This window comes from Spermophilus citellus (genome assembly GCF_964194105.1).
Source record: "Spermophilus citellus genome assembly, chromosome: 1".
NCBI classification, from domain to species: domain Eukaryota; kingdom Metazoa; phylum Chordata; class Mammalia; order Rodentia; family Sciuridae; genus Spermophilus; species Spermophilus citellus.
This window is the reverse complement of record NC_138182.1, coordinates 268443139-268469427: the sequence shown is the minus strand read 5'-3', so window position 1 is coordinate 268469427 and position 26289 is coordinate 268443139. Positions and strand designations below refer to the sequence as shown.

Below are 26289 nucleotides of genomic sequence, written 5' to 3'. Positions count from 1 at the left end.
CACCTTCATCCCACTGAGTGTTTTGAAGCCTGAAAGATTCCATCTGGCTCAGCCACTCACACTGCATTTTCTGTGGATCCAAACAACTTTTGGTATGTTTCTTCACTTCCCCTGGAAAACATGAGCTCCTCTCAGAGATGTACTCTGAGTCTTCGGAAGTTTAGCTGATGAAGAAGACAGCATTAATATTTTCTTTATTCTTAGTTAACTATCCTTGGCTCATTCGAGGTACACATACTGCACACTTATTGCATGCCAGGAGCAGGAGCAATAGACAGAAATACAACTTAATGTTTGCTCTCAGAGCTCAGGAGCCCAGGGGATCACAGCATTCCATCAGACAGAGCAGTGTCTGGGATGGAGAAAAAAGGGATTCACATGGGGTAGAAGAAAAGAGGGGCCAGTGGAAAAGGGGACTTGGGAAATTAATAAACTATAAGTTGGAGTTTTGGCAACATAGTTGGGGGACAACTGGAAAAACTCAATCCAAAAAGGAGGAGGGATTTTAGTGCCAAATCAGATCTGCTCGTGCATGTTTACCAGATTCGACTCGGAGAGCCAAGAATTCAGTAGTGGTGTTGTCAGAACCAATAAATAGGTCAGAAGAACTGGTGAGAGATAGGTAAATGTGGAGCCAGAAGTTAAGTATTTATGTGAACATAGGAACACATTGGAAGCTTAAAGGCTGTTGAAACTCTAATCATTGAGACACCAAAGAACCCAAATCTTGAAAACTAGTAGCCTTCACAATGCTGCCAAACACCTAGCTAGCATCTGTTCACATCTATTATGAACCATTTCCTCGGAGGGAACGTGAAGGAATTGCAAGCAGCTGTGTGTGAGCAGGGGATGCTGCTTCTACACTGCAGATTTATGTGTGAACAGATTCATTAAGTAATACCATTCCTGACCACGCATATTGCAAAGTGGGTGAGGAATTTAATCACAAAGCAAATGTGAAGTCAAGAGGTCATAAAACAATGTAAGAAGCGTATCTTTAAATATGCATTTAAAAGCAAACTAGCAAATGAAACTGAAGTTGCACATGAGGTTTTCAAAGCTGTCCCTGTGCTCTCTGGTGAAAGCATTTCAGTTTTCTGACCCCTCACCCAAACCATTTCACAGCCTGCAATTTACACTAGTCATGTCAGTTTCTCCAATTCAACTTTTTAGAGGCATTAACTTTATTTTGTGGTCTGGAAAACATGTGCATGTTAAGTTTCCCAAGAATTGTTCTTGGTAAAAATTTCTTCTGTGGTGCATTTATATCCTAGAATCACTGTGGGAGAAGAATAATAGAACCACGTGATATAGCAACATTAGTAGTACATAGCTGTATTGGGTTACTTTCTTTTTACGAAATTAGGCTCAGTTCTTGCTCTGTGGGTTACTATGGGAATTCTCTGGAGGCCTACGAAGATGTGAATCTAGCTCTTTGTGTCTGTAACTGTACACCTGTTATTGATGCAGAGGATGAAAAGAATACACCAAACACACATTGTGCTATTTTTAAGCTGTTGTACTCCGCTCTAAGGGAGGGAAAGATGCCCTTTCCCCCTTGAAAGTTACCAAGAGCCAGCTCTTCTGCTGGAGTGTTAACTCAGTTTCAAACTTTGGAGATAGATGATCCTAAGAACCATGGGAGAGCTAGTGTGTGTGTGTGCCTGCGTACTCACCCATGCCAGTTGGAGCTGGGGGTGCCAAAATAAATCTTTCCACACATCCGGAAATGCCTGTCAGGGAAGCGAACTAGCTGGCAAGCAGAGAACTTCCATGTCATGCTCACCGTTTTCATCGGCAGGCACATACACTTTCCTGTCCCTGGGCCGAACTGCATGCCATGACTTTAGTGTGCATTCCACCAAATATTAACTGAAAGACTGAATCAGTGAATCTTTCCAGGAAAAGCATGGTAAAGCTCTCTTTGCCTGTTTAAAAAGAAGTAGCATGGGTGTCTGGAGAGCCAATAACGTAGACTGGCAGTAAGGCACAATCTTTCTGTAAATCAAGGCCCAGATTTTTTTTTTTTTTATACTGCTCAAGGAAGCAGTATAACAGTTTCAGACCTTGAAACTTTGATCCTTTATTCCTCCTGCAATAATCTCTCCAAATAATGTTGCACAGTATAATAATACTCTTAAAAAATGAAAGTGGAAACATGCACATCTTATAAAATGACTTAAGACTCTCTGGAATCTCAAAGAATGACTGTTGATAGCCCTTGGGATGGAATGCTAATGAAACGGTCCTTGCTTTCATGACACTTCCATTTGGCTGGTGGAGGAGAAGAGACTATGGGGCCATCTCAGTACACTGCAAGGGCGGGAAGGTTTCCAGAAGAAATGGCATGCAAGGGAAGAGCTGAGGGTAAAGAAGGGTTTCAGATGCAGCGGGTGGGAGAGCAGGAGTGAGAAGTAAGGTGGAAATACATAAATGAGAGCCATGCCAAACATGCTCAGATGTTTGGCCTTTATTCCAAAAGCAACGAGGGGAATAAACTCAAAGCTGAGTTTTAGAAACATATGTCACTGTTGTCATTATCATCTTCATTTTCTTCTTCTTCCCCTTCCTCCTCCTCCTCCTCTTCCCACTCCTCCTCCTCCTGGTACTGGGGATTGAACTCAGGGATGCTTAACTACTGAGCTACATCTCCAGCCCTTTTTTTGTATTTTATTTAGAGACAGGGTCTTGCTAAGTCACTGAGGCTGGCTTTGAACTCAACAATCCTCCTTCCTCAGCCTCCTGAGCTGAGCTATTGGATATAAGCATGCGCCATTCATACTGTCTTCTTATAACAAACAGACAGACAAAAATCCAACCAACCAACCAAACAAACAAAAAAATAAAATAAAAGAGCAAGATCCTGAAGAATGGGGTGAGGGGAAGGCAGGGAAAAAAAGTAGATTAGGATCAATATGGTGTTGCCTGGACCAAGGTGGAGGGGTGGCCACGATCAGAGTGTATATAAGGACAGTCCAGGAGCCAAAGTGGGGGGAGGGGGAAGGAATTGAAGGAGGAGTCCAAGCGTTTGACTTAGCCTCTAGTTTCTCTATTTCCTTTGATCTGTAAAATAAACTTTTCAATAGTTTTCCTTATCCTTTTCTTCTAAATCTAAAATAGCTAAATTCTTCCATGTTTATATTTTTACCAGGTTATATTTATTTCACAGGCCCTCAAAGACTTCAGAATGATGAATTGGCTCCATAAAAATCTGAGTAACCTGAAAAGTTACTTTTAAGCAGAATTTTGCAGTCTTTATTGTGTCTATGAGCACCTTATGACTTATTTTGTAGCTCTCTGCTGTTCTGAAACAAAAGAAAGAATTTTTGTAGGTGTCAGTGTCTATGGCATTGCTAAAGGCTGGCCCTGCCTAACTCAGTATTCTCTGGCCAGCTGATTTCACCAGCTCCTGAAAGTTGTGGTTCCTGGGGGCTCTTCAAGGCCTTTTTCAACTGCAGAATTCTGCTGCTTCTCTGTCTGTGGATCTCATGACCATGAAACACTGGTGTAGAGAACAAGGAAAAAAAAAATGTCAAATAGCGCCAGAGAGATACCATCATCACAATCCAGACTATGGAGAAAGGAGATGGGGCTCAAAATAGCACCTACAGACTGAAAAATGTTGACAAAGAAATTCAGATAAAGGGATGTGCCTTGATTCATATCAACAAACCATTTAACATAGTTCTTGAAACTCTAGCCAGAGAAATTAGACAGATGAAAGAAATTAAAGTGAGACGGATAGGAAAAGAAGAACTCAAACTATCATTATTTGCCAAAGACATGATTCTATACCTAGGGGATCTAAAAAATTCCAGCAGAAAACTTCTAGAACTAATAAATGAATTCAGCAAAGTAGCAGGATATAAAATCAACACCCATAAATCAAAAGCATTTCTGTATATCAGTGACAAATCCTCTGAAAGAGAAACTAGGAAAACCACCCAGTTTACAATAGCCTCAACAAACAAACAAACAAACAAACAACAACAACAAAAAACAAAAACTTGGAAATCAACTTAATGAAAAAGGTAAAAGACTTCCACAATGAAAATTACAGAATGCTAAAAAAAGAAATTAAAGAAGACCTTAGAAGATGGAAAGATCTCCCTTGTTCTTGGATAGGCAGAATTAATATTGACAAAATGACCACACTACCAAAAGCACTATAGAAGATTTAATGCAATTCCAACCAAAATACCAATGACATTCCTCATAGAAATAGAAAAAGCAGTTATGAAATTCATCTGGAAAAATAAGAGACCCAGAATAAATAAAGCAATCCTTTGCAAGAAGAGTGAGGCAGATGGCATCACTATACCAGACCTTAAACTATACTACAGAGCTATAGTCACAAAAACAGCACAGTATTGGCATCAACAAACTATTAAAAGAGAGGAAAGGAATGGAGATTTTAAAAAAATGGGTTGGCTGATAATAATAAAGGACAATCACTTGATTTTAAAAAGGGAAGAATGATTCTAGACTATGAAAGGCCTTATCCTGTATTCAGGAAAGGAGAAATTCCACCCTCATCTCAGAGTTACAGGTCAAGGTAGATAGTGGACAAATTCACTCATCATTTATTCTGGTTTCCCCCAGTTTCTACTCTAGGAGGCGGATGCCTCTCAAATAGTAAGATAGACTGACATTCCTGAGCCCAACCTTCACATTTGCTCAGCAAAATATTCCTGAAAGTGAAATCAATGTTCCTAAAAACTTTGAATAAAATTTAAATAAGTGGGGGCTGGGGATGTGGCTTAAGCGGTAGCGCGCTCCTCTGGCATGCGTGCGGCCGGGGTTCGATCCTCAGCACCACATACCAACAAAGATGTTGTGTCCGCCGAGAACTAAAAAATAAATATTAAAAATTCTCTCTCTCTCTCTCTCTCTCTCTCTCTCTCTCTCTCTCTCTCCTCTCTCACTCTCTCTTTATAAAAAAAAAATTTAAATAAGTGATCCATGTCAGAGCATTTAAAAATTCATTTTTTTCCCTTGGAAAACTCAAGGTGGTTTTCAACTGGGAAGGCACATCTCACTCAAGTGTTAAGGAGTCGGGGGAAATGAGCATCAGGGTGTCAGAATAGTCTCTAGAATTTTTCTAAAAAGCATACAGGTTTACACAGCCCTGTCTGCTCCCATACCAACAGTGAAAATCAAACAGGAGGTTACATTCAGTACTATTCATCACTGCAAAGAGTGATTTTTTTTTTTATTCCTCAAATAAGCTGGGACTGGAGAATTTTTGAGACCAATTAATAGGATTTTTCTTTAGGTTATTTTCTCAAAGTGAACCATATCTTCTCTTTCTCCTTTTAACACAGCCAGGATTTGTTTTACAGCAAATCTGTTGGAATGAAGCTCAAAACAAAACAAAACAAAACAAAACAAAACAAAAAAAAAAAACCACCAGACAAATTCCAAGTTACAAAATGGCCACAGCCCACTCCTCATGTGGCTCTTCCAGATTGGATTTGTTAACCAACAGAAGACAGAATTGTTTTTTTCTTTGGGAATCCTAAGAGTAGGAATTTATGCCAACTTTCCTATTTTTTTTTTCCTTAGTGATAGAGATAACAAAATTCTCAGAGAATCTTTCACTGATGAGTCAATCAGATGAATTCATTCATCCAGGATGGAGTAGTGAATTTTACAGTTAAACATACATAAAGTTTATAACAACTGCCCCACACAGTCAGGAATGTTCATTACACATAGTACAAAAGTATGTATCTGTGGTGATTTTCTTGAATGCTTTTTTGTTCTCATACTTTTTTCTTCTATTGGAATCTTAAGTAACCCTAGAATCAAGGTCATTACTTCAGGGAGGGTTCATGAGAGATCAAAGTCCTACACTTTCCTCCATGAAGTCTTTTCAGTGTATATGATTGAAGGGGAAAATAGTGAGAATTACTCTCTTAAGACCACTTACACTTGGGGCCTGCTAATGCCTCAAGAGATTGTTTTCGAGTCTCACTCTCAATGAGTCTGCACTTTTTAAATGTGGACAATCTGTACATGTAGAAATTGATATCAGCAGTTCAGTGTCACAAGAGGGCCAGGGGTTAGCCTGCAAGAACATTGTGATTATGAACTAAGCCCACTAAACTCATAAATACCAAGGGCAGCCAAAGGATGTAAGAGCCCAAACTCTCCAACCTTTCTGTGGAGTATGAGGTGTTGTACAGACAAAAGTCTGCCTGATTATGGGGCAGAAATGGTAGACCCTGAAGATCTGAATGGAGGACTGTATTCCACATTTATGTTAATCACCAATAAAAAGTTTTCTTGGGGCTAGGGTTGTGGCTCAGTGGTAGAGTGCTAGCCTAGCATGCATGAGGCACTGGGTTTGATCCTTATAAATATAAAAAATAAAGATATTATGTCCACCTAAAACTGAAAAATAAACATTTTTAAAAAAGGTTTTCTTGGAACAAATCTCAAATTTCCTTGAAAAGTTTCTAATCCAAAAACTTGAAAATTGAGTGGCATAGTCCTGTCTGTAATTTTTTTAAAATTTCCTTTCAACATTGAGACAGTAATTAGAAAAAAAAAAACTTAACAGAAAGGTATTTAGAAGAATAAAACACTATTTCCTATGCATCTATGTACTGTGCCCTCAAAAAAGAAGCACAAACTAAATGGTGAGTTTAATGTTAATTAATGCCTTGATTACAAGAAATATCTTTTAATCACAACATCTTTGAATTGTAAGAGGCATTTCGAACTCTCCAATTCTATACAAAATAATGGATGCTTCAAATAATAAGACCCTAAAATGCTCATTACAACTTGCAGCTGATTTTAGCCTCCTCCAAGTAAGTACTGAGACAAATTAAAAACAAGAAACAAAAATGTCATGAAGTTACTGCCATCAATGGTGACAAAAGAAACTACTGGAAAGTCTAACAATTGTGGCAACTGCTTTCTTTTCTCAAAAACAGATTTTATTTGATAAAATAAAATAAAATGAATACCAGAGTCTGAATGTTTGTTAAGGAACTGTTTGTCAGTAAAAATCGGACCTGCCTTTTCAGGTGCTGAAAATTTTTAACTGTGGAAGAATCATGGAACCTATCTTAATTTCTATAAGTGCCTTTCCGTGTAATGCGACTGAGAGGTAGAAAGGCAGAAATAACATGCCAAAGTAACACTGATTAAAGTTTCATTGAGGTATTTGTTCTCCCTTCCTCCATCTCTCTTGTGAGAAATGCTTGGGAGCATTTCAATTGTCAAAGGAAATACTCTCCTTAACAACAACAACAACAAATATAGATAAACTCAAATTCAAATATATGTATATGAAACGAAAACATTTGTTTGGAAGAATCAAAGATGCTTACTCCACAGAAATTCATGGCAGCTAATTTTGCCTTTGTATGTTGAAAATAGTTAAATGATTTCACTGGACTCCTCTTAAAAGAAAGGTTGCATTCTGAATCATGTGTGGCTGAAAATAGAAATTGGTCAACTGTGAGTGTTTGTTGAGAACTAGCAGGGCTAGAAGAGTATTTTAAGAGGAAAATGATAAAATTAGATTCATACTTAAAAATGCAAAAATAAACAACTCCCCCAAACAAACAGCCAAAATCCCAAAAGCCAACACCTCCCCCCCATACACATTTATAATAAGATAATTAAAGAAAAATAAATGGAAAGGTATTTTCTAATGTGATGTCATATGAGACATATTTTATTAGAATAATAGATACAACTTGACAATGGACAGGAGGGATTTGGAATAGAGATGGTTTCTTTCTTTCTTTTTCTTTTTTCTTTTGGTACTGGGGATTGAACCTAGGAGTGCTTCACCACTGAATCACATCCCCAGTACTTTTACTTTAAATTTTGAGACAGGGACTTACTGAGTTGCTTAGGGCCTTGCTAAGTTGCTGAGGTTGGCTTTAAAATTGCAATCCTCCTGCCTCAGCCTCCCTAGTTCCTGGGATTACAGGTATGCACCACCATACCTGACCCACCCACCTTCCTTCCTTCCTTCCTTCCTTCCTTCCTTCCTTCCTTCCTTCCTTCCTTCTGACCTGGGGATTGAACCCAGAGGTGCTTTACCACTGAGCTACATCACCGGTTCTTTTATTTTGAAATAAGGTCTTGCTAAGTGGCTGAGTCTTGCTAATTTGCTGAGGCTGGCCTCAAATTTGTGATTCTCCTGCCTCAACCACCCAAATTGCTGGAATACAGGCTTGCACTACCAGGCTAGAATAATAGAGATGACTTAAAAATCAGAAACATTCAAAGAAACCGACTCTACCTCTGACCTTTATACCCTGCTAGCACAATTAACAGCAGGTAAACAAAGTGTGCTTTTCAATTCTACCAGCAGCTCTGCTTCCCTCCACCACACTGTACTTCATGGAATCAGGAATGACTTAAACCTGCAAGGTTCCCAGTTATCTTTTTCTTAGGTATATCTCTTTAAGCATTATTCGCAAGAACTATTGAAACAGAAAGTTTTCAAAGACTTGAACCACATGGTGGAATTTCCTCCTTCCAGAGACCACATATATGCCACTACAAGGAGTTTTCCCTGGGAACAATCCCATTTTCCGCTAAGGGGGTAAATCATCTGAATTTATATGGACAAAGGCTGATAGACCATGGTACCTGAGCAGCATGTGTGGAGGAGCTTTACTGCAAAGCTTAATTAAAGCCGAGTCAGGCTCTCTGCCTTCATGCAGCTTGTGTTCCAAAGGAAACTCTGGCACTGAAACACCAAAAGCAAGTCACAGGGTCAAAGAACGAAGTAGACAGATTTACCAGGGTGTGGTTGAACAAAATTTTTGGAATATTTTGCTTACTTTCTTTGAGGGTTTGTATTTTATTATGGTCCTTGTGTGGCTTTTTTTTTTTTTAACACATGAAAGATAATTTGGAAAAGCAAAGTAAACAGAGGAAATCAATTGTTACTTATAAAGCAAAACAAAACAACCGGCCCTTGTTATGAAGGACAGTCTATGCAATATTCGATCAGTATTCTTTAGCATTCCAATGTATCCTTGGTACCGAGGTAGGATAAAAGCAATAATAGGAAAAAGGAGACATAGAAGGAGGACAAGGAAATAGGATTTCAATTCAGAAATTCCACATACTTTTTCCAGTCTGTCACTCCCCAAGTCAGTCTCTCCTGCAATCCTGGTACTCCCCAAATTCCTGGGAAATCTGTAAACCTACCTGTGCACTATTAATTAACCCCTCAATGAATAGATTAAGCAAAGAGATATATGATATCTTGAGGAATCTATAATGGGTGGGGAAACTTTTCAGCACTATCTATTGATCAGATAATGATGGCCACATCAGCCTGAGGATCTTGAGACTGACCAGACCCCCAGAAACTGTCTTGAGATCACTGGACTGATATTGTTCCTATATACCTCTCCATACCCACCCCCCACCAGGTGTCCTTTCAAAGAAGAACCTGGAACCCCCAAACTGAATCTGTCATTCTTGAGATGGTCCACATTCCGTTTCAACGTGTACTCACTTCCCTAAAGTGTACTAACTTCCCTAAATAAACCTCTATGACTCTGACTGGCGTGTGCTGAAATTCTTTCCCTGTCACATATGACAAGAGTCAAGTTGAGCTTCCCCTTTTCTCCCAGAACTCCATGAATCCTTATTAGGAGACACCTCTTCTTCTGTGACAATATGACCGATAGTCCATCCTGTCTCTGGCAGGTGCACCAATGGAGATTTTGAAGGAAGACAACCTGTCCTCCTTGTCATCAACTTCAAAAGACTCAACCGTCTTCAGTTTTCCCTTACCAACAGAGTTTTGTTTCTTGAAAGATTATTCAGTAGCTTAAATTTAGTTTGCACCAAAGAGTCTTTTGGGGGATTTCTTTAATGAACACAGAGGAATCACCTATAGCCACCACATAGATTATAGTCAGCCCTCTGTTTCTGCAAGTTCTGAATCACCAATTCAACCAACAGCAGAGAGAACATATTCTGAAAACAATTTTGTCTTTACTGAACATGTGCAAACTGTTTTTGGATAATTATTCCCTAAACAATACAGTATAATGATTATTTACATAGCACTTACATTCTATTAATTTTTTAAAGTTATCTAGAAATGATTTAAAGCACTTGTGAGAATGTGTGTTGAATATATGTAAATACTATACCATTTCATATAGGGGACTTTGAGCATCTGTGCATTTTGGTATAAAGGGAGTCCTTGAGCCAGATCCCCTAAAATACAGATGGATGACTGTGTTCATATATCTGAATAAGGATGTCAATGCCTGTGCAAGAAGATGCTTGGGCTAGATTAGGAATAAAAATTAGCCATAACCTGCACCACAATAAATAGACTTATCAAATAAAAGTAAAACTTTAGCCTCTGCTAAAAACTCAAGACATCAGAAAGAAGTGGAATGAAACAACTGTGCAAATTACTGACAACGATCATCTTGGTAAGCCTTTATGGCCAGCTTCACTTTGGCTTTTCCTTATTGATGTTCAAAAGGCAGTAGAAGTCTTTCCTTAAAACGCAGAGTTTTAAGACTTGGGTTTGAGGTCTTTACTAATGCTTTCAAAAGGGAAGGTCCTCAAAGAACACAACCTCGAGAGGGTCTCTCCTCGCAGACACTCGAGTTCAAATAGCTATGAAAAGTAAACATTTACTTCCTTTTGGAATTGAAAATAACTGGTTTGGGATTACAACACACAATAAAAAGCAATATAATGAATATACAATTCAACACTAAGGTAAAGACCTAAATAACTTTCAGCAAGAGAGATGTTCTGGAACTGGAGCTGAACCAGGAGACCAGGCATCCCAGTGAGATTTGTATCAGCAGGCCAGTCTTTGCATCCACATTCCTTGGAAGAAACTAGGAATCCAGAGTTCCTCTTGCTGTTGTGTCTTCCCCCGCCCAACCCTGGCCCCCCAACCATCTCCTTAGGGCAATCCAGGGGTGGCTGAGGAATGTCTCAACTTAGATATCTGATCACTGCCCCCAGGAATGCACGTTCTGGATAATTCAAGTATCTAAATGACTCACTTCAGAAAGTAAATTCCAGGATGGAGAGAAAGCTATCCAACTCAAAGCAGTGAATGTGCTTTGAAAGCTTTGTGTAAAAACTCTTAACTGTGGTAGGCTAGACTGATAAGCAAATAACCATTCAGAATCCCCATTTTAAAAGACTTGACATTAAAATATTACTCCTGCCTTGTTTTTTTTTTTAAAGTTCTAATTGTGTTAAAGAACATAATAAAATTCACCCCTTTAACTATTTTAAGTGTATGGTAAAGTATATTCAAATTGTTGTATTACTTGCCTTGTTTTTAAAGTTAACTATATTTTTATTCTCTAAAACTGAGGAAATTAACACATATTGCACTTTAATATAATAAAAGGTTATAACTGAAGAGTTTAGCATTTATGTTTTAAGTTAAAGGATTTCAGCAATTATTCTAGTGTAGCCAAAGACTAATTATTTGAATTTTACCATTTTTTGAAGTTTAAAATACACAATTAGAAAACCTAGACTACTTATATTGGGACTTCTAAGTTTTTGCTAAAACACAAATCTCTTCAGATAAAAGCAAAAATGTTCTTGCTTTTTGCAGCAATGGGAACTGAACCCAGGTGTGCTCTATCACTGAGGTACATCCCTATCCCTTTTAAATTTTTTAAATTTTGAGGCAGTCTTGCTAAACTACAGAGGTTGGCCCTGAACTTGTGATCCTCCTGCATTAGCCTTTCAAGTAGCTGGGATTATAGGCAGGTGCTAATGCACCTGGCTACTGTATATATATAGTACCAGGAGGATTGAATCCAGAGGCACTTAATCACCGAGCCACATCCCCAGCCCTTTTATTTTATTTAGAGACAGGGTCTCACTAAGTTGCTTAGGACCTTGCTAAGTTGCTGAGGCTAACTTTGAACTTGTGATCCTCCTGCCTTAGCCTCCTAAACCACTGAGATCACAGGCATACACCACCACTCCTGGCCAAAATATATTTTTTATGAAGTGCTATTGTACTGAATACTGTCATTCAATTATTTTCTTTTTTGAGGGAGGGGAGAAAGTTTATTTCAATAGTTCATATTAGGATAGAACAACATTTTTCACTAGTGTTTTACTGCTTACATTATACTTTGTAACAAGAATTTAAGAATGCTTATTTATAGTATTAACTATAGCAAAGAATCCTATCTAAGAAGGACCATTATGTGCGTGTATGAATATGGAATAATGAATCTCACTATTATATGTAACTATAATGCACCAATAAAAAAGAATGATCATAACTATGATTTATGACAAGCTACACAGAAGTTGCTGAATAATCTAGTGTTCAGAGTTGTTTAAAGAGTGCAATTTTAATATGGGAAGAAATACTATAATTCAACAATAAAAAGACAACCCAACTGGGCTGGGGTTGTGGCTCAGTGGTAGAGTGCTCGTCTAGCATTCATGAGGTACTGGGTTCGATCCTCAGCACCACATAAAGTAAAATAAAGATATTGTGTCTACCAAAAAAATAAATAAATAAAATCAAAAAAGACAATCCAACTAAAAATGGGCAAAGGATCTAAAAAGACATTTTCCCAAGGAAGACAGACAAAAGACTAAGAGCACACAAAAAGATACTCAGCATTATTAGCCATCAGACTAGTGCAAATTAAGTCAGGAGATAGCACTTCTGACAAAATACCCATTCTGACAAAAACATATATAATAATATAATTATAGGTAATGACAAGTATTGACAAGAAAGTGAAGAACTTAAAACTCTCTTATGCTTGTGGGGATGCAAATAGTGCAGCCACTTTGAAAAACATTTAAAATTCTTCAAAAGACTAAGCAAAGTTACCATATATGACCTAGTAATTCTATTCTGTGCCCAAGAGAAATAAACACATATGTCTATAAATATTCATAGAAGCATTGTTTAGAATAGCAAATAACAAAACAAACATGATAACAATTCAAATATCCACCAACTAATGAATGAATTAATAAAATGTATGTCTATACAATGGGATATTATCCAGCCATAAAAGGGAATGAATACAGATACATGCAACAATAGGGATGAACTTTGAAAACATTATGCTGAGTGAAGAAGCCAGCCACAAAAGGTCATATTAGAGGCTACTTACATGATGTTCAGAATAGAGAGATCTACAGGGAAAAAAAGTAGATTGGTATGGGCTTAGTGCTGGGGGAATGGAGGAATTGGGTGATGATAACCAAGGAATGCAGGGTTTCTTTTAAGGGTGATGAAAATCTAAAATCTATTATGATGATGGCTGTATACTTCTGTAAATATACTAAAAGCCATTACACTGTACACTTTAAATGGTAAACTGTAAGTGAAGGATTTCTCAATAAGCATGTTAAGAAATAAGTGCAATCTTGAAATAAGATAAATCTAGGTCTATCAAAACCAAGAAATGACTTTAGGGACTTCATATAGATAAAAGACCCTTTTTTAGAACTGTGAAATAAGTTTCCGCCTTTTAAGGAACAAGGGGAAGCTCGTGGTGGTGGCAAAGTTGGCAACAAGAAGGTTTCTAGCAATTGAAAGTCTGATGAGAATTGCTAGAAATGCACCTTTCACATAAGGGAAATGTGCTCAGCTGGTATATATAGCACTTTTCAGGTGCTTGACTTCACTGGGAGTTAAGTTAAAGTTCTGGGGTTTATTTAATGGGAAATTATATAGTGACTTCAAGTCATGTTCCCATAGGACATCTGTGTTCTGAAAGCTGCATTTAAACATTTTCTGGTAAAATAAAATAATGATGCCTTGTGCCCAATCCAGAGAAAAAATTTAATAGATTAAAAACTAACAGATTGATTTTTTTTCCAAATTGTAAGATTTTTCATTATGAATTATTATTCAGACTTTCTCGGCCTCCACTTTGTCTGAATGCTAACTGAAAAAGGGCTTGAAAGTTATGAAGTATTATACATAAAAGATTTCAGAAAATTTGGAATTTCCAATCATGCTTAGATTCAGTAGCTTCTACTATTTATGGAAACACTCTTAAAGTTTTGTTCTTAAACTACATGAAAGCCATATTTTTTCATGAAGAATATACCTATATATAGAACCCAATATGTAAACATTTTTAATAGTATTTGTAAGAATGTTTAAAAAGTTTATTAGAGAATTATTACACTGATGTCTGACTCTTTGGGGTCCTTGCCAAGTGAATGCTTTTAGATGTGTTGAGCATAGGGTTCCAAGACAAGAATCAGGATTCCAGAAGCTATTAACGTTTCCATATTTTTCTTAAATTTTCAATGTGTAGTTCAAATATGTTGGTATTAAAGATGTTTTGGGGTGTATGTGTGTGTGAATCCCTATACTTCAATTAGGGAACATTTTGTGATACACTTTCAAGAAGTTAGCTTAAGAATAATGAAGCTTCAGCTCTTAATACGAACACTGTTGAGAGTAATAAATTCAAATTATAACCAGCTAGAAATAATCTAATATTATTAAATATTCTATCTAAAGCATAGTTTATGCTCTAACAATTCTACTTTTAGTAACCCATCATCCAAAAGTAGAATATGAAGATATGTATATAATGAACTTAATTACAGATTTTTTGAAAGAGCAAAATATTGGAGGGAATCCGAGCATACAGTGGTAAGACATATTTGTATAGATTAATACAGTAGAACAGCCACAAGATATTTTTGACCAACTAAAGCATACTGCAGAAAAACACACTTAATTCTGTCATTTTTAACAAAATCATATACTTGTATGTAAGCTTTTAAAGAAGTTGTGAAAGATTAACAAGTCACATTTTCTAGTAGATATTACATGTCAGGAAATGTTCTCAATGCTTTAGAGATATCACTTGGATCATCCTAACAATCCAATGAGGTAGGTATTGATTGCAATTATCCCCATTTTGTAGATGAAAAAATGGAGGCAGAGACAAGTAGTTTGTCCAAGGCTGAAGAACAATTCATAGTGAAAGATCTTACAATTGGGGAAAAAAATCAATGAGCTGAGAAGTGGCCACGCTGGGATTTGAACTCTTTCCCACTACCACCCACGGCTTCTCTGTCAGCTTCCACCCCGGGAAAGGTGGCTCCCTCTGTGCAGGAGCCTTTCACTTTTCACTTTATGCACATCAATATTTACGTGTCATTTTAAAGTACACTGTTTATGGCTTTTGTAACTACAAGTAGCCATTACCGTGGTCTGCTGTCAGGCAGGATGGACTGTGCTCTAGTGGATAAAACATGGCCCAAGTGGAAGCCTCCAATGTAGGGCAAGACACCGGCAGTGTGTGCTGGTGACACACAAATAATGGCAACAGGCACTCCACGGAGGGGATCCTTAGGTTCAGAAAGTTTGAACAACTTTGTGGAGGATTGAAAGTGAAGCTGGACCTCAAAGGAGTTGGGGAAAAGGTCGTTTGTTTCAAGAGGGGAACACACCAGGGGGAAGATGAAGTGCTGAGGGCATTAGGACATTGAAAGAGGAAGTGGGGTTTCTGTCAGCGAAGCATCAGGCAAGGATGCTGGTAAAGTGGCTTGTGAAGGCTGTGATGCCAAGAATTCATACTCTGTTCTTTAGGCCATGCACAAAATATGCCAGATAAAGACACAGAACCTTCCAGAAGCTTTTCTGAAGACTAAGATGACTTAACAACAAATCACATTGTGGTGCAGAAACAAAGAGATGGAAATGAACCCATGCCTCTGGAAACATGTATCAGCAGGGGGTCAGGAAAGAGGTTATTACACTGATAATCAAGGGGAGAAGAGACTCTTATTTTTTTTTAAAGGAAGCTTTAAAATTTTCTCTCTTAAGAAAAAAAAATTCAAAAATTTCTTCCAAACCAGAATTGACCCAAAGTACAGACTATCTTGAAAGTGAAGAAATTCACAGATGAGACTTTCCTATTCACCAAGCCCTTTGGAAAAGCAGCAGCTCACACTGAGCCTGGAGCCCAAGGCTCTGCTCTTTCAATGGAAGAACTGCTTTGTTTTTTACTAAAAGACTTCCCAAGAGCACCCAACTCTCTGGGATTTCACTGAGTTGCTGCAGTTGGTACCAAACTGTGTTAAGAAGCACTGGGTGCAGATCACTGTCCCTCCCCAGTCACATGGCAGCTGGAGCACCAGGGTCAGTCCTGGGACCATAGTGGGTGTGGGAGGTGAACAGGATGGTGGAACACCTAGAGACAGGCACATAAGAAACACCAGGAACCCAGCTGGGGCTCGGTGTGCAAGAGACACCAGGCACTTTCCTGAAACTGTCTGAAAAAGTGTCCTCCTCTGTTGCTCCATATAGCACAATTAGGACCAAGAGGTGGATCTCACAGAAGATAGCTTTTGGGTTCAGTAGTTGAGACCTTCTAAAATGGAACCACTGGGTGGAGTTGGATGGCAACCCTCTAGGGGTACTGGAGAGGGGAGGGGAATAAGGCAGCCCATGCTACTTCCACATCCCTTTTAGCTCAGGAGCCATGAATCTCCTGGGCCCTCTTGAAAGAGACAGTTTGTGATTGAAATCCTGTCAAGCATGTCTTCTCTCTGACTGCCCATCTGCAAAACCACATTGCTTGTGGTGACTTCTGCTGGGGACTTCACAGGTCTCCAGCTCTGGTTCTTACTTCATTTAATGGTGAAATACTCACGTGTCAGGAAAAAAAAAATGTCCTTTTTTTTCCCTGCTCAGAGCCATTTGATGCCAAGACGGCCTGAGTACTGGGAGCCAGGGGAAGAGGGAAGGTTACAGTGTGCCTTCCCCTTCGGTTCCCTCACTAGGCTCCTACTGCCTTTCACCCTAGCAGTTGCAATCACAGAACCATGAACCAGACTGTGAACCCTGGAGGACATTTAGGTATCCTTAGGTCCTAGAAATTACTTGGCACATAGGAAGCCTCCCAAATTGTTTACTGAATGAAGTTGTCTGTTACAAAGAGTAGACTTTGTCTGCATCTCACCAAAATCCAAATCCATGGGGGGAAAGCAGCATTTGATTTTCCAGATTTCCTTTCTCCATGATACAAAGAAGTTGGGGGATTGCCTTACCCCAGAGATGGATTCTTCCACTATATCCTACAACTTTCCCCATTATATAGCATGGCTCAGCCTCCCTGCCCACAGTGTGATCAGTCCTGCAGACACCATCATGCAAGACCAGCCTACAGGCTTCCAATGTCCTGGACTGGAGCTTCTCTACAGCTGACGTGTTTCCAAGTGACCATGAGGTGTGTTCCAGTGTGGAGACAGAGACACAGTTTGCCTCAAGTTTTGGTGAGCTGTAAAGTCTCAGCTCACGGCCTGTGAGCTGCATGTGGAATTCGCTGCCTCGCAGAATGCAGGGTGCCACACAGTGGGGCTGAGCTTCTCAGGGAAAACTGGGCAGTTGTATAACCAATGATAATATTTGGAATTATGCAGCTGCGATAAGGAAGTCAAGTCCCATGCTGCAGGGCAGAAACCAATCCCCTCCAGTGGTGAGCAAGGAATTCTCTCTGTTTCCCATGTTGTTACTGGGTTAACTTTATGGTTTCTTTAATTTACCTTAATAGGGAAGTGGTTGCCGCAAGGATCATAGACAAACGAGACTCCTGGAATCTGCAGACTTCATTATGTGCTCCTGAACTCAAGCTCTCTCTTCTTGCTCTTGAATTTTCATTTGCACAATGAGAACAGCCAGAGGCCAGCTGACAGCTCTTAGTGCCAGTGGCTACCACTCCTTAAGCATATACTATGTGCCAGGCATAAATCCTCACACCCATGGGACCATCTTCACCCCTATTCTTCAGAGAAAGACTAAAGAAACACTTCCCCATCCAAGATAGACAGTTTTTATTCCAACACAGTATGTGTGTGTAACTTATAGCCTCTTTCTTGACTGTGACTGCTCAGATTATCCAAACTGGCTTGAGCTACACACCAGAGCCTTGGCAATGCATCGTCTAAAATATTAAATTTCTCCTAAGTGATTTTGGCTCTCATTTTTGCAAGCCTTAAACAAACGCTCACAAGCTCAAGAACCCATTATTTTTTAAGCTCATTTTTTTTTTTTTTGGCCTGTTGTGATCAATGAAATGACAAACTTCAGCCCACTCTTATTGTCGTTTCTCTAAAGCCAAAGAGCCATACTTTGAGGTACAACACTTATTGCTTTTACTTTCATTATTTTCTCAGGTAAGAGATTCCAGCTTGTTGGCTTTAGCTATTGTCCAGTCACACATTCCATTGAGTTCAGCGGTTTATAGATTTAAAGGGACACTGCCTTTTAATTGGACACATTATAGAGCTTGTCACACAGAGAGGTGATCACAGGCAAGCAGGTGTGTTATTTGGTTTTTCTTTAAGAAAGAATTGTTTGTTTTACTTTGGATACAAAGATACATGGTTACTTTTCTAAGAATAAATGGGTTTTAAAGAGCTCAAGTCTTTGGACATGTTCGGGTGGAAGTTGGACAATCTTTTGGACAGAAACTGCAGGGATGGCTGGACCACATCAGTGTTTCCCTGAGTGGAGGAAATACGATGGTTCTGATGGCACGGAAACCTTTTCTTAATTAAAATTAAATCATAGAGTAAGATAGTAATTCTTTTCATCTCTCCTTCAATTCTTCAGATTGTAGGAAAGACAGTCTTAGCTACTTGTCACCCTTGAACACATTTGCTTACACCTCCCTCTTTTTTCCTTTTTTTAAATTATGAGAGTGGCGGGGGGTGTCTGAGTTTCTCACAGTCTTTGTCAGGCAACTCTATCAATTCAAAATTTCATAACACTGCTATTTACTATCTGCTTCACAAGAAAAGGAACAAGAAGTTCCCATTTTTGGTAATGATTTGAAGCGCCGTTAAAAAAAAAAAGTATGTTAAAGTAGAATTAAAGTAAGTGAGAACAGGAATGGTGCCTAGGCTGGAAAATGTTGGACTGGTTGCCTTTGGGGTGAAGATGCCATGACTATGAAAATCAGATTTGGGATCATGTTCTTAAGACAGTCAATGCAGTTGCCTCGTCCTTCTTGTGGGGAGTTCAGAGAACCAGTGTCATTAGTGTAGAAATTTGCTTACATAGATTGCATCAGTTAAGCGATTTGGGAAGTTTTCTTCCTTTACAGCCAAAGTGCATATTCTCGAGACTTCTTTTGTATTCAGGAATCCCCAGTGACCAGTCCAGGTCTCACACAGTAAACAGCTGTGAATGGACGTTACAGGATAAACTTCATCTATTTTACCATCCCACTCCAACGTGCCCTCCTGAAGGCCCCCACATGGCTACTGTAGCTACTGTCGATGCCCCCCTGCCAACCCCTTTCACTTATAATGTGTCCCACTCCACAGAGACGGTCTGCCAAAAGCTCCCCACTTCCAGGCACGAACCTTCTTTTGTGACGAGTGATTGAGGGGAAATGCACACTTTGAATGGAAGAGGAGAACATACTAGCTTTCCTAAAAAAATTCAGAAGTAAAGAGGAGGTGATGGCCATGTCTACACTGTACAACCAGATATGTTGTCTAATTGTTATCCAGTGAATTTCAATCAAGCGAAGTCAGCCAAGCCAACTCATATTTCTGGCATGAAATATCTAGTTGGCTGCTTATCCTGACCAAATCAATAGAAATTGGTGCCAAATCCCTGTTTTATTGTGCAGTGTGTTGGCACAGACATATTCTTCTTGTTCAAAAAAATAGGTACTTGAGTACAAATGTAGCCATTAGGCTTTCTCCCAGCTTCTCCCTGGCACCTTCTGGAATGCGAATACACACCAGGGATGTTTGGAAAGATTTGAATTTCAACTCAGGACAAGGAAATCGTGGCTTACAGGGGTCTAGGAGCCATAACTCAACAAACATAGATGTTTCAAGTACAAAACTCTAGCTTAGATTTCATGGTTTCAGGGCTGGTTATGTAGCTCAGTGGTAGAGTGCTTGCTTAGTATGCACGAGGTTCTGGGTTTGATTCCCAGGACTGCAAAACTCCACTCAGTGAAACTAAACATGACTTCATTCAATTAAATATATAACCTGTTTTCTAGAATCTTCCAAAACAGAATGCTTAGTCCAAGAAATGCAATAACAAATTAATGGAATTTCATTTCCATCTGTGCAGACCCTCAGGCATTGAACTTAAAATCATTTAGTTTTTCCGCTAGGAAATACTTTCTATGGGAGTGTGACCTCTGAGTTCTTACTATGATGTTCTTGTCTGCTGCAAAAAAGACTAAAACAGCTTCTAAACAATGTGGTCATACCCAGAAGATGGAGGGGGAGAGGCTTTGCAATAGCTATGTTAAGCCAGCAATAAACATGGAGGTCAGTAGCTAATTTCACTGTTGCAAATCAATCTTTGGCATGGAACTGCCATTGGTTGTGTCAGGCAAAATATGAAACCCAGTGACAGCCTTATGGGTGAATGAATTGAGCAGTGCATTTCTCATTATTACCACCGACATCCAGACCTGAGTTTTGATGCTGGACTGGCCCGATAGATATGCTTTGCTTGTCTTGCAGTGCTTTGTTTAGTGAATTACATCAACATTTAAAAATGCATCAACATTGAAAAAGAGCTTTTAAAAATTTAGATCACAACATTCTCTAGAAAACCAGAAAGATTTGGCCCTTGTTGATATGTGGCAATGATTGTCAGGAGGTGATTAGTCTTACTTTTCAAATCCCAACAGTGTCCTTGCCTCTCTTTTGTCCGCTTGTTCTGCAGTGTAATTACTTCTTACTTATCATTACACTTCTCCATGATCCTTCTCCCATTGAGGAGAAATATTTCTCTGTATCCATGACTCAATCAAAGTAAGAAAACAAAAAGCAGACTGAAAGGGCAGCTTCATATATATATGTTACCAGCTTGAAGATTGGAAGCATTTGAGATTGTTTTTCCATCCTAACAGAATGGAGCCTTCCTTTGTTCCTTCCCTAGGCAACAGGTTCCCCAGTAACATTTCTCAACACACACAGGGATCCTCAGGGGTTGGCTTAATTTGCAAAAAATTCCCCCCTGCCATTCCCAATAGATCATACCCTTTGGTTTAGAATGATTTTACTCAAAGACATGAAGGAAATTCTTATTAAATCAATCATGCATTTTAATTGATTGTAAGTATCTAAATTACTGTGTAGGTTGGAAATTACTCCTTTGAGACTAGCACCTTAGAAAGATCTTTGGCAAAGCTAAATTATGGTCCTCAGGCTCCTTGTCTTAACACAGTCCTGGGTAAGAGCTAAGACTCTCTTAATGGTCCCATGTGGCAACACTCCCAAAATGCAATTAGATTACATTATAAAAACCATTTAATATTGGTTGTTTGAAGCTTATGATTCCTTTCTGTTTAATAACAATATTGTAAATATTGATAATTTCTTCAAGGTTTGAACAAAATTTCTTTTTAACCAAGCAAAGGGACTGCATCATAGGTTTTTTTTTCTTTCTGCAAAATGATGCAACAAATTCCTTCTATAAAGTTGATTACTAATTATTAAAAACACCAAGGAATCCTACTTCAAGGTAAATGTGGATTGAGTCTGCTACAAAAGTAGCACATTAAAAACTGTATCATTTAAGGGCTTTTCTCTTCTTAACAGCAACACTGTGGGTTTCCAGCACAATTATGAAAAAGCAGAAACCTCTTGATACTGGTTCCACTCTGGAAGAGCCAGAATAAGGAACCCAAGACCCTTTGGTTTGTGTCCAGGAAAAATTATATGTTCTCAGTTTGGATGCCTTGCAAGTAGGGGGATGAAGAGGGACTCATTGTTCTACTAAATAAAAACTTGGATGTGGGTTCTAACCCATGTTTTATGCAAATAATTTGTTTCCCTAGAAAAATGGATAACAAAATGAAAATATGCCCTCAGGTCAGCGTTGAATACAGTTTCTGTGATAAGAATTGAAGCTGCTACGATTACCCCTCCTTAGCAATGGATTAGACCAGTTTCACAAACAAGTACCCCAAAGGTCTACAGGACTGGTTTGTGTGCAATCCTCTAATACAAGCTGGTATACATGAAATTACTTGTTTAGGGCTCTGGACATGTGGGAGCCAGCTGAGATCTACAAGGCATTGAGGAAAAATCTAACTCAGTTCCTGTCCAAGTAATGGTCAGCCCTCCAAGGCATGTGATAGAATGTTGCCTCATGACTTTCGAGTTGCACTATGAAATTTTCATTGCACAGAGATCTTGAAAGGAGATTATAAGTATCTTTGAGAACTCCCTTGGAAGAAGGGGAAAGATGCTCAGAGACAGCTCACACAGAGGTGAAGTGGTCTGCCTAAGGGGGAAAAGAGAACAGGGTCAGTAATACCTGAGTTCTGGGCTTTAGCTACAAACCCAGAAACCATCCTGCTGGGGCAGTGTCTATGAAAATTCCTTCTCCGAGTCAGAGATGTGCTATGGGGAGACAGAAGAGTGGGCAGGGAGGAATTCACAAGAATGTTTCTCTACCACTTCTTGGCTCAGTCTGTATTCGTCAATCAATATGCCAGTGACTCTAGCCTTTTTCCATGCAGGGGTGAACTACTGTCTCACTGTCATGGAAAATCGAAAGGTATCCTGCAGAGCTTCCACTGGTTAAAAATTCAAGTGGCAACTAACAAAATATCCAACAGGGAAATCTCCCACCCCCTCCCCACTCTCCCCCCAGAATAAAAGGTAATGGGGGTGAGGGGTAACTGGAGAAGGAAATGAAATCATGCGGGTATACCAGGAAAAGACAAAGTGTTGGTGGCAGCAGAATTGGTGAGTGTGTTGTGGGCATTACCTCTTGATGAGGCTTCCAAGAAGGCTCCCGCTCAAGTCCTGGTGGCTCTGAGAACAAGCATTCTTGCATCAATAGCTAATAGGCTGTCCAACCAGATGTTATCTGGGTGGGATAAGAGGGTGAGAAAACAGACCTGTTGTACGCTGTTGTCAACTACATCACTGTGGTCAGAGAAAGCTGGACGTGTGGTGTCTAGCAGGGCACCTCTTCCATGGTGAGGCAGACCAGATTACATGGCTGTTTGAATCCATTTTTCTCTTGTGATTGGTAAAATATGAGAGTTATAATCATTCATGCATTACTAAAGCCTCCTTTCCATCATTTTGAAGGGATTTTATTTTTCTAGAGCAGAGCATGCATCCAGTAGAAACCAAACCGTTTGCTTTTCTAAGTGATCTTTTGCAACAAGCACACTTAAAGCAACAACAACAACAACAACAACAACAACAAACCAATATCAAAATCTGCAAATGGTACCTGTGACAAGACTGGAGACAATGAGCGGTAAGACCAACATCTGTAACATCCTCATCAGAAGCTCCCCAGGAAAGGAGAAGTACTTAATTTCCCGGTAGCTCATTTTGTATGGTCGGAGGGTAAATCCAAGGATTGTACCTGAAGGAAGGAGAAAAAAGAAAAAAGAAAGAAAGAGAAATTGAGAGTTTTGAAAACTAAAGCAACAGTCCTAGAAAAATGAGCAAGTATTTAGCTGGTGGTTACTCATGCCTGACAAGAGTAAATTTATTCAATCAGCAAATATTTGTACAGATTTGGGAGCATCTATCTTTGCCATCATTATTTGGAAGGGTTTGGCTGGATCCATGGCTTCAAGAAGAACTTACAAAAAAAATGTTTTAGTTTGGGCAAATGAAAAATTTCTTTGTCTAACTTGAATGCAGTAGAATTCACTTTGACATGGCTTGGTATAGAGGAACAATAATCAAGAAACAAATCATGTCCTCATGAACAAGGTGATCTGGAAAAAAGAACTTATTATAATGAAGTTCATTTACAACAACAGATGTTAGAACTGCTGGTATAACCACTTATAAAGGATAACGTGATTTTATTTTTTTTTCCAATTAAAAAAAAAACAACAAACCCTTCCTGCTCATACTGCTAATCCGTTTTACCATCTCCTGTCTGCACACCACATTTTCTTCCTCTGTCTACATGGTCTTGACATTGCCTTGGCAATTGTATTATACAGACTTGTTAGTTGCTGGCAAGAGAAGACTTCAAAGTGAGCCAACTTTTCCCAAAAATTTCCCCTGAAAACTTGAGGGCAAATAGGGAAAAGAGAAAGCAAGTTCCTCCTTAGTTTCCCTTCTGTTCCTGGAACCTCAAAAATATTCTTAGAATGATAACTTCATATGTAAATCAAATGATGCATGATACTTATTGATATTTTCAGAAATTAATGAAGGCACAGAACAAATTGATTCTTTCTCTCTCCCCTCTCCCTAACTTACTTTCCTTGCTAAAGAAAATTTCCTTACACCCTGAGGCAGGAGGATTGCAAGTTCAAGGCCAGCATCAGCAACTTAGCAAGATGCTGTCTCAAAACAGAAATAAAAAGGGCTGGAAATGTAGCTCAGTTTAACACACCCCTAGGTTAAATCCCTAGCACCTCCTCAAAAATTACTTATATCAATATAGTAAAATTTGGTTTTTATTAAAACGTGATTTTATATTATATAAAATATATATATATATATATATTTAAAGTCCATGTCAATTATAGAGAAAAGAAACTACTCAGTAGTGAGTTACCTAAAAGCTAGAGATTGGGGGTGGGAATGGGGGAGGAGGAAAGAAAACTGGGGAGACACAAGAATTTCCAAAAGATGCAAGCAGCCCTTTACAGAAATTGAGCTTTCCTAACTTGTTATGAAATGGGCTATTTCTCTTATGAAATGGGACACAAAGTTCCCCGCAATTGTCACTGCAACTCCAGTTTCAATTCTTGAGCCTCAGCAACCATGAAGTTGTCCATTCTCCAACTACAGCCTGTGATAATCTAATAAGGGTCTGAATGTGTGTGACTAGAAAATACAGCTGACCCAGTTCTCAGAGCCTTCAGGAAAATAGTGATTGCTTTTTCACCCACAGTGTAACAGTAATATACACAAGAGGGCAAAGCTGCTTTGTAAAATGCAGGAAGATGGGGCAAAAGGCTGTATTGGGTCTACCACTAATATAAAAAGGAAATGGCTAATGCCTACCGAGTTCTCACTATACTCTAGGCACTGTCTAGACTTTGTCTGCTTTAGTAATTTAATCCTTGAATACAATGCCAGGAGGTAGGTACTATTTTACCACCAATCTACTGATGAAAAAATATAATCACAGTGAGCTTAAAAATTACCCAAAGTCAAATATTCTCAAGTGAGTCAAATATTCTCAAGTGGCAGAGCTAGTGTTCAAACCTAGGCAGTTTCCACTCTAATCCAACACTCTTAACACCTTGCATCCTTGTACCTCTCCTATAGAGCAAAGACAAACATCATTAGTGCCCTAGCAAGTTTCTTTCTAGAATGTTCTGAAATATAGCTACATATATGGGAATCACAGAGACTGTACTTTCCCATATATAGTCACCATAAACAGCACCTTTAGCCGTCATGATGTCAGATCCAAGAACTGTCTCAGGATTTACCGAATCCTTCCTCTGTCATTTAATACTTGGGTGGTTTAGTCTGAAGAACATCATGGTGAATATGTGAAGGCTACTTTCCAACTAGGAGTAGTTTTTTAGTGCAATGTTAGAGAAAGGGGACCAGTGCCTTAAAGGATACAACTGTTTCAATCCATGTTATCAAACTGTCTTCCTATCAGTTTAATGTTCCTATAGTCAATGAGAATTTACTTCCTATTCTCCCTGGAGGAGAGTACTATTGTAGAAAGATTGTTAGGACAAGTCTACATGATCTTTTGCTAATGGGATGTGTAACATTACGTGATATTTTCTTCTGGGTTTACTTAATATTTAATGATGTTGACCATATCTTCTGATTGTATTTTCTATAAGCATCCAATTAATCTGAATAGATTGAGTTTATGTATGTGTGTATACATGATTGGTAGACTCTTAATTTAGTAAAGATAATTACTGTTTACCTATGTATCAAATATTTAACGATTTTCTAATTTCTTTATATTTATTATTACTTTAAAATACGCAGATATTTTTCATTTTTGCAAACTAATGTGTGCATTCCTTTTTTAGTAGGTGATTTCTTCAAGAGTTATAAGTTTAGGACTGGGGATATAGCTCAGTTGGCACAAGGCCCTGGGTTCAATCCTCAGCAAAAGTTATAACTTTAATTTCCTTCTCCTCTCAAGTTTGATACATCTTTAACTCATTTTTTATTTCTTTGCTTGTTTGTTTGCTTTGTTTTAAAGTACCTAACCTTTAATCATCCTGGAACTCAATTTGGGGTAAAGCATTTTAATCTGATTTTCAAAGTCCATTATGTAACACAGCAGCATCCACAACACATAAGAATTAACGAAAGGCTTTGGTTGAA

General features: G+C 38.7%; 1 protein-coding gene across 2 annotated transcripts in view; it reads right to left on the bottom strand.

Annotated features, from left to right (window-relative positions):
* The window catches only part of SLC1A3 (solute carrier family 1 member 3), a 78322-nt gene that overhangs the window by 33466 nt on the left and 18567 nt on the right, over nucleotides 1-26289 (bottom strand). The window contains exon 3 of one of the 2 annotated variants that reach the window (XM_081307149.1): nucleotides 23237-23374. In XM_081307149.1, coding sequence (XP_081163275.1) covers nucleotides 23237-23374 — 138 coding nt within the window. Of the gene's footprint in view, nucleotides 1-22759; nucleotides 22862-23236; nucleotides 23375-26289 lie in introns of those variants that run through there. The other variant, XM_081307150.1, reaches the window with a different exon arrangement.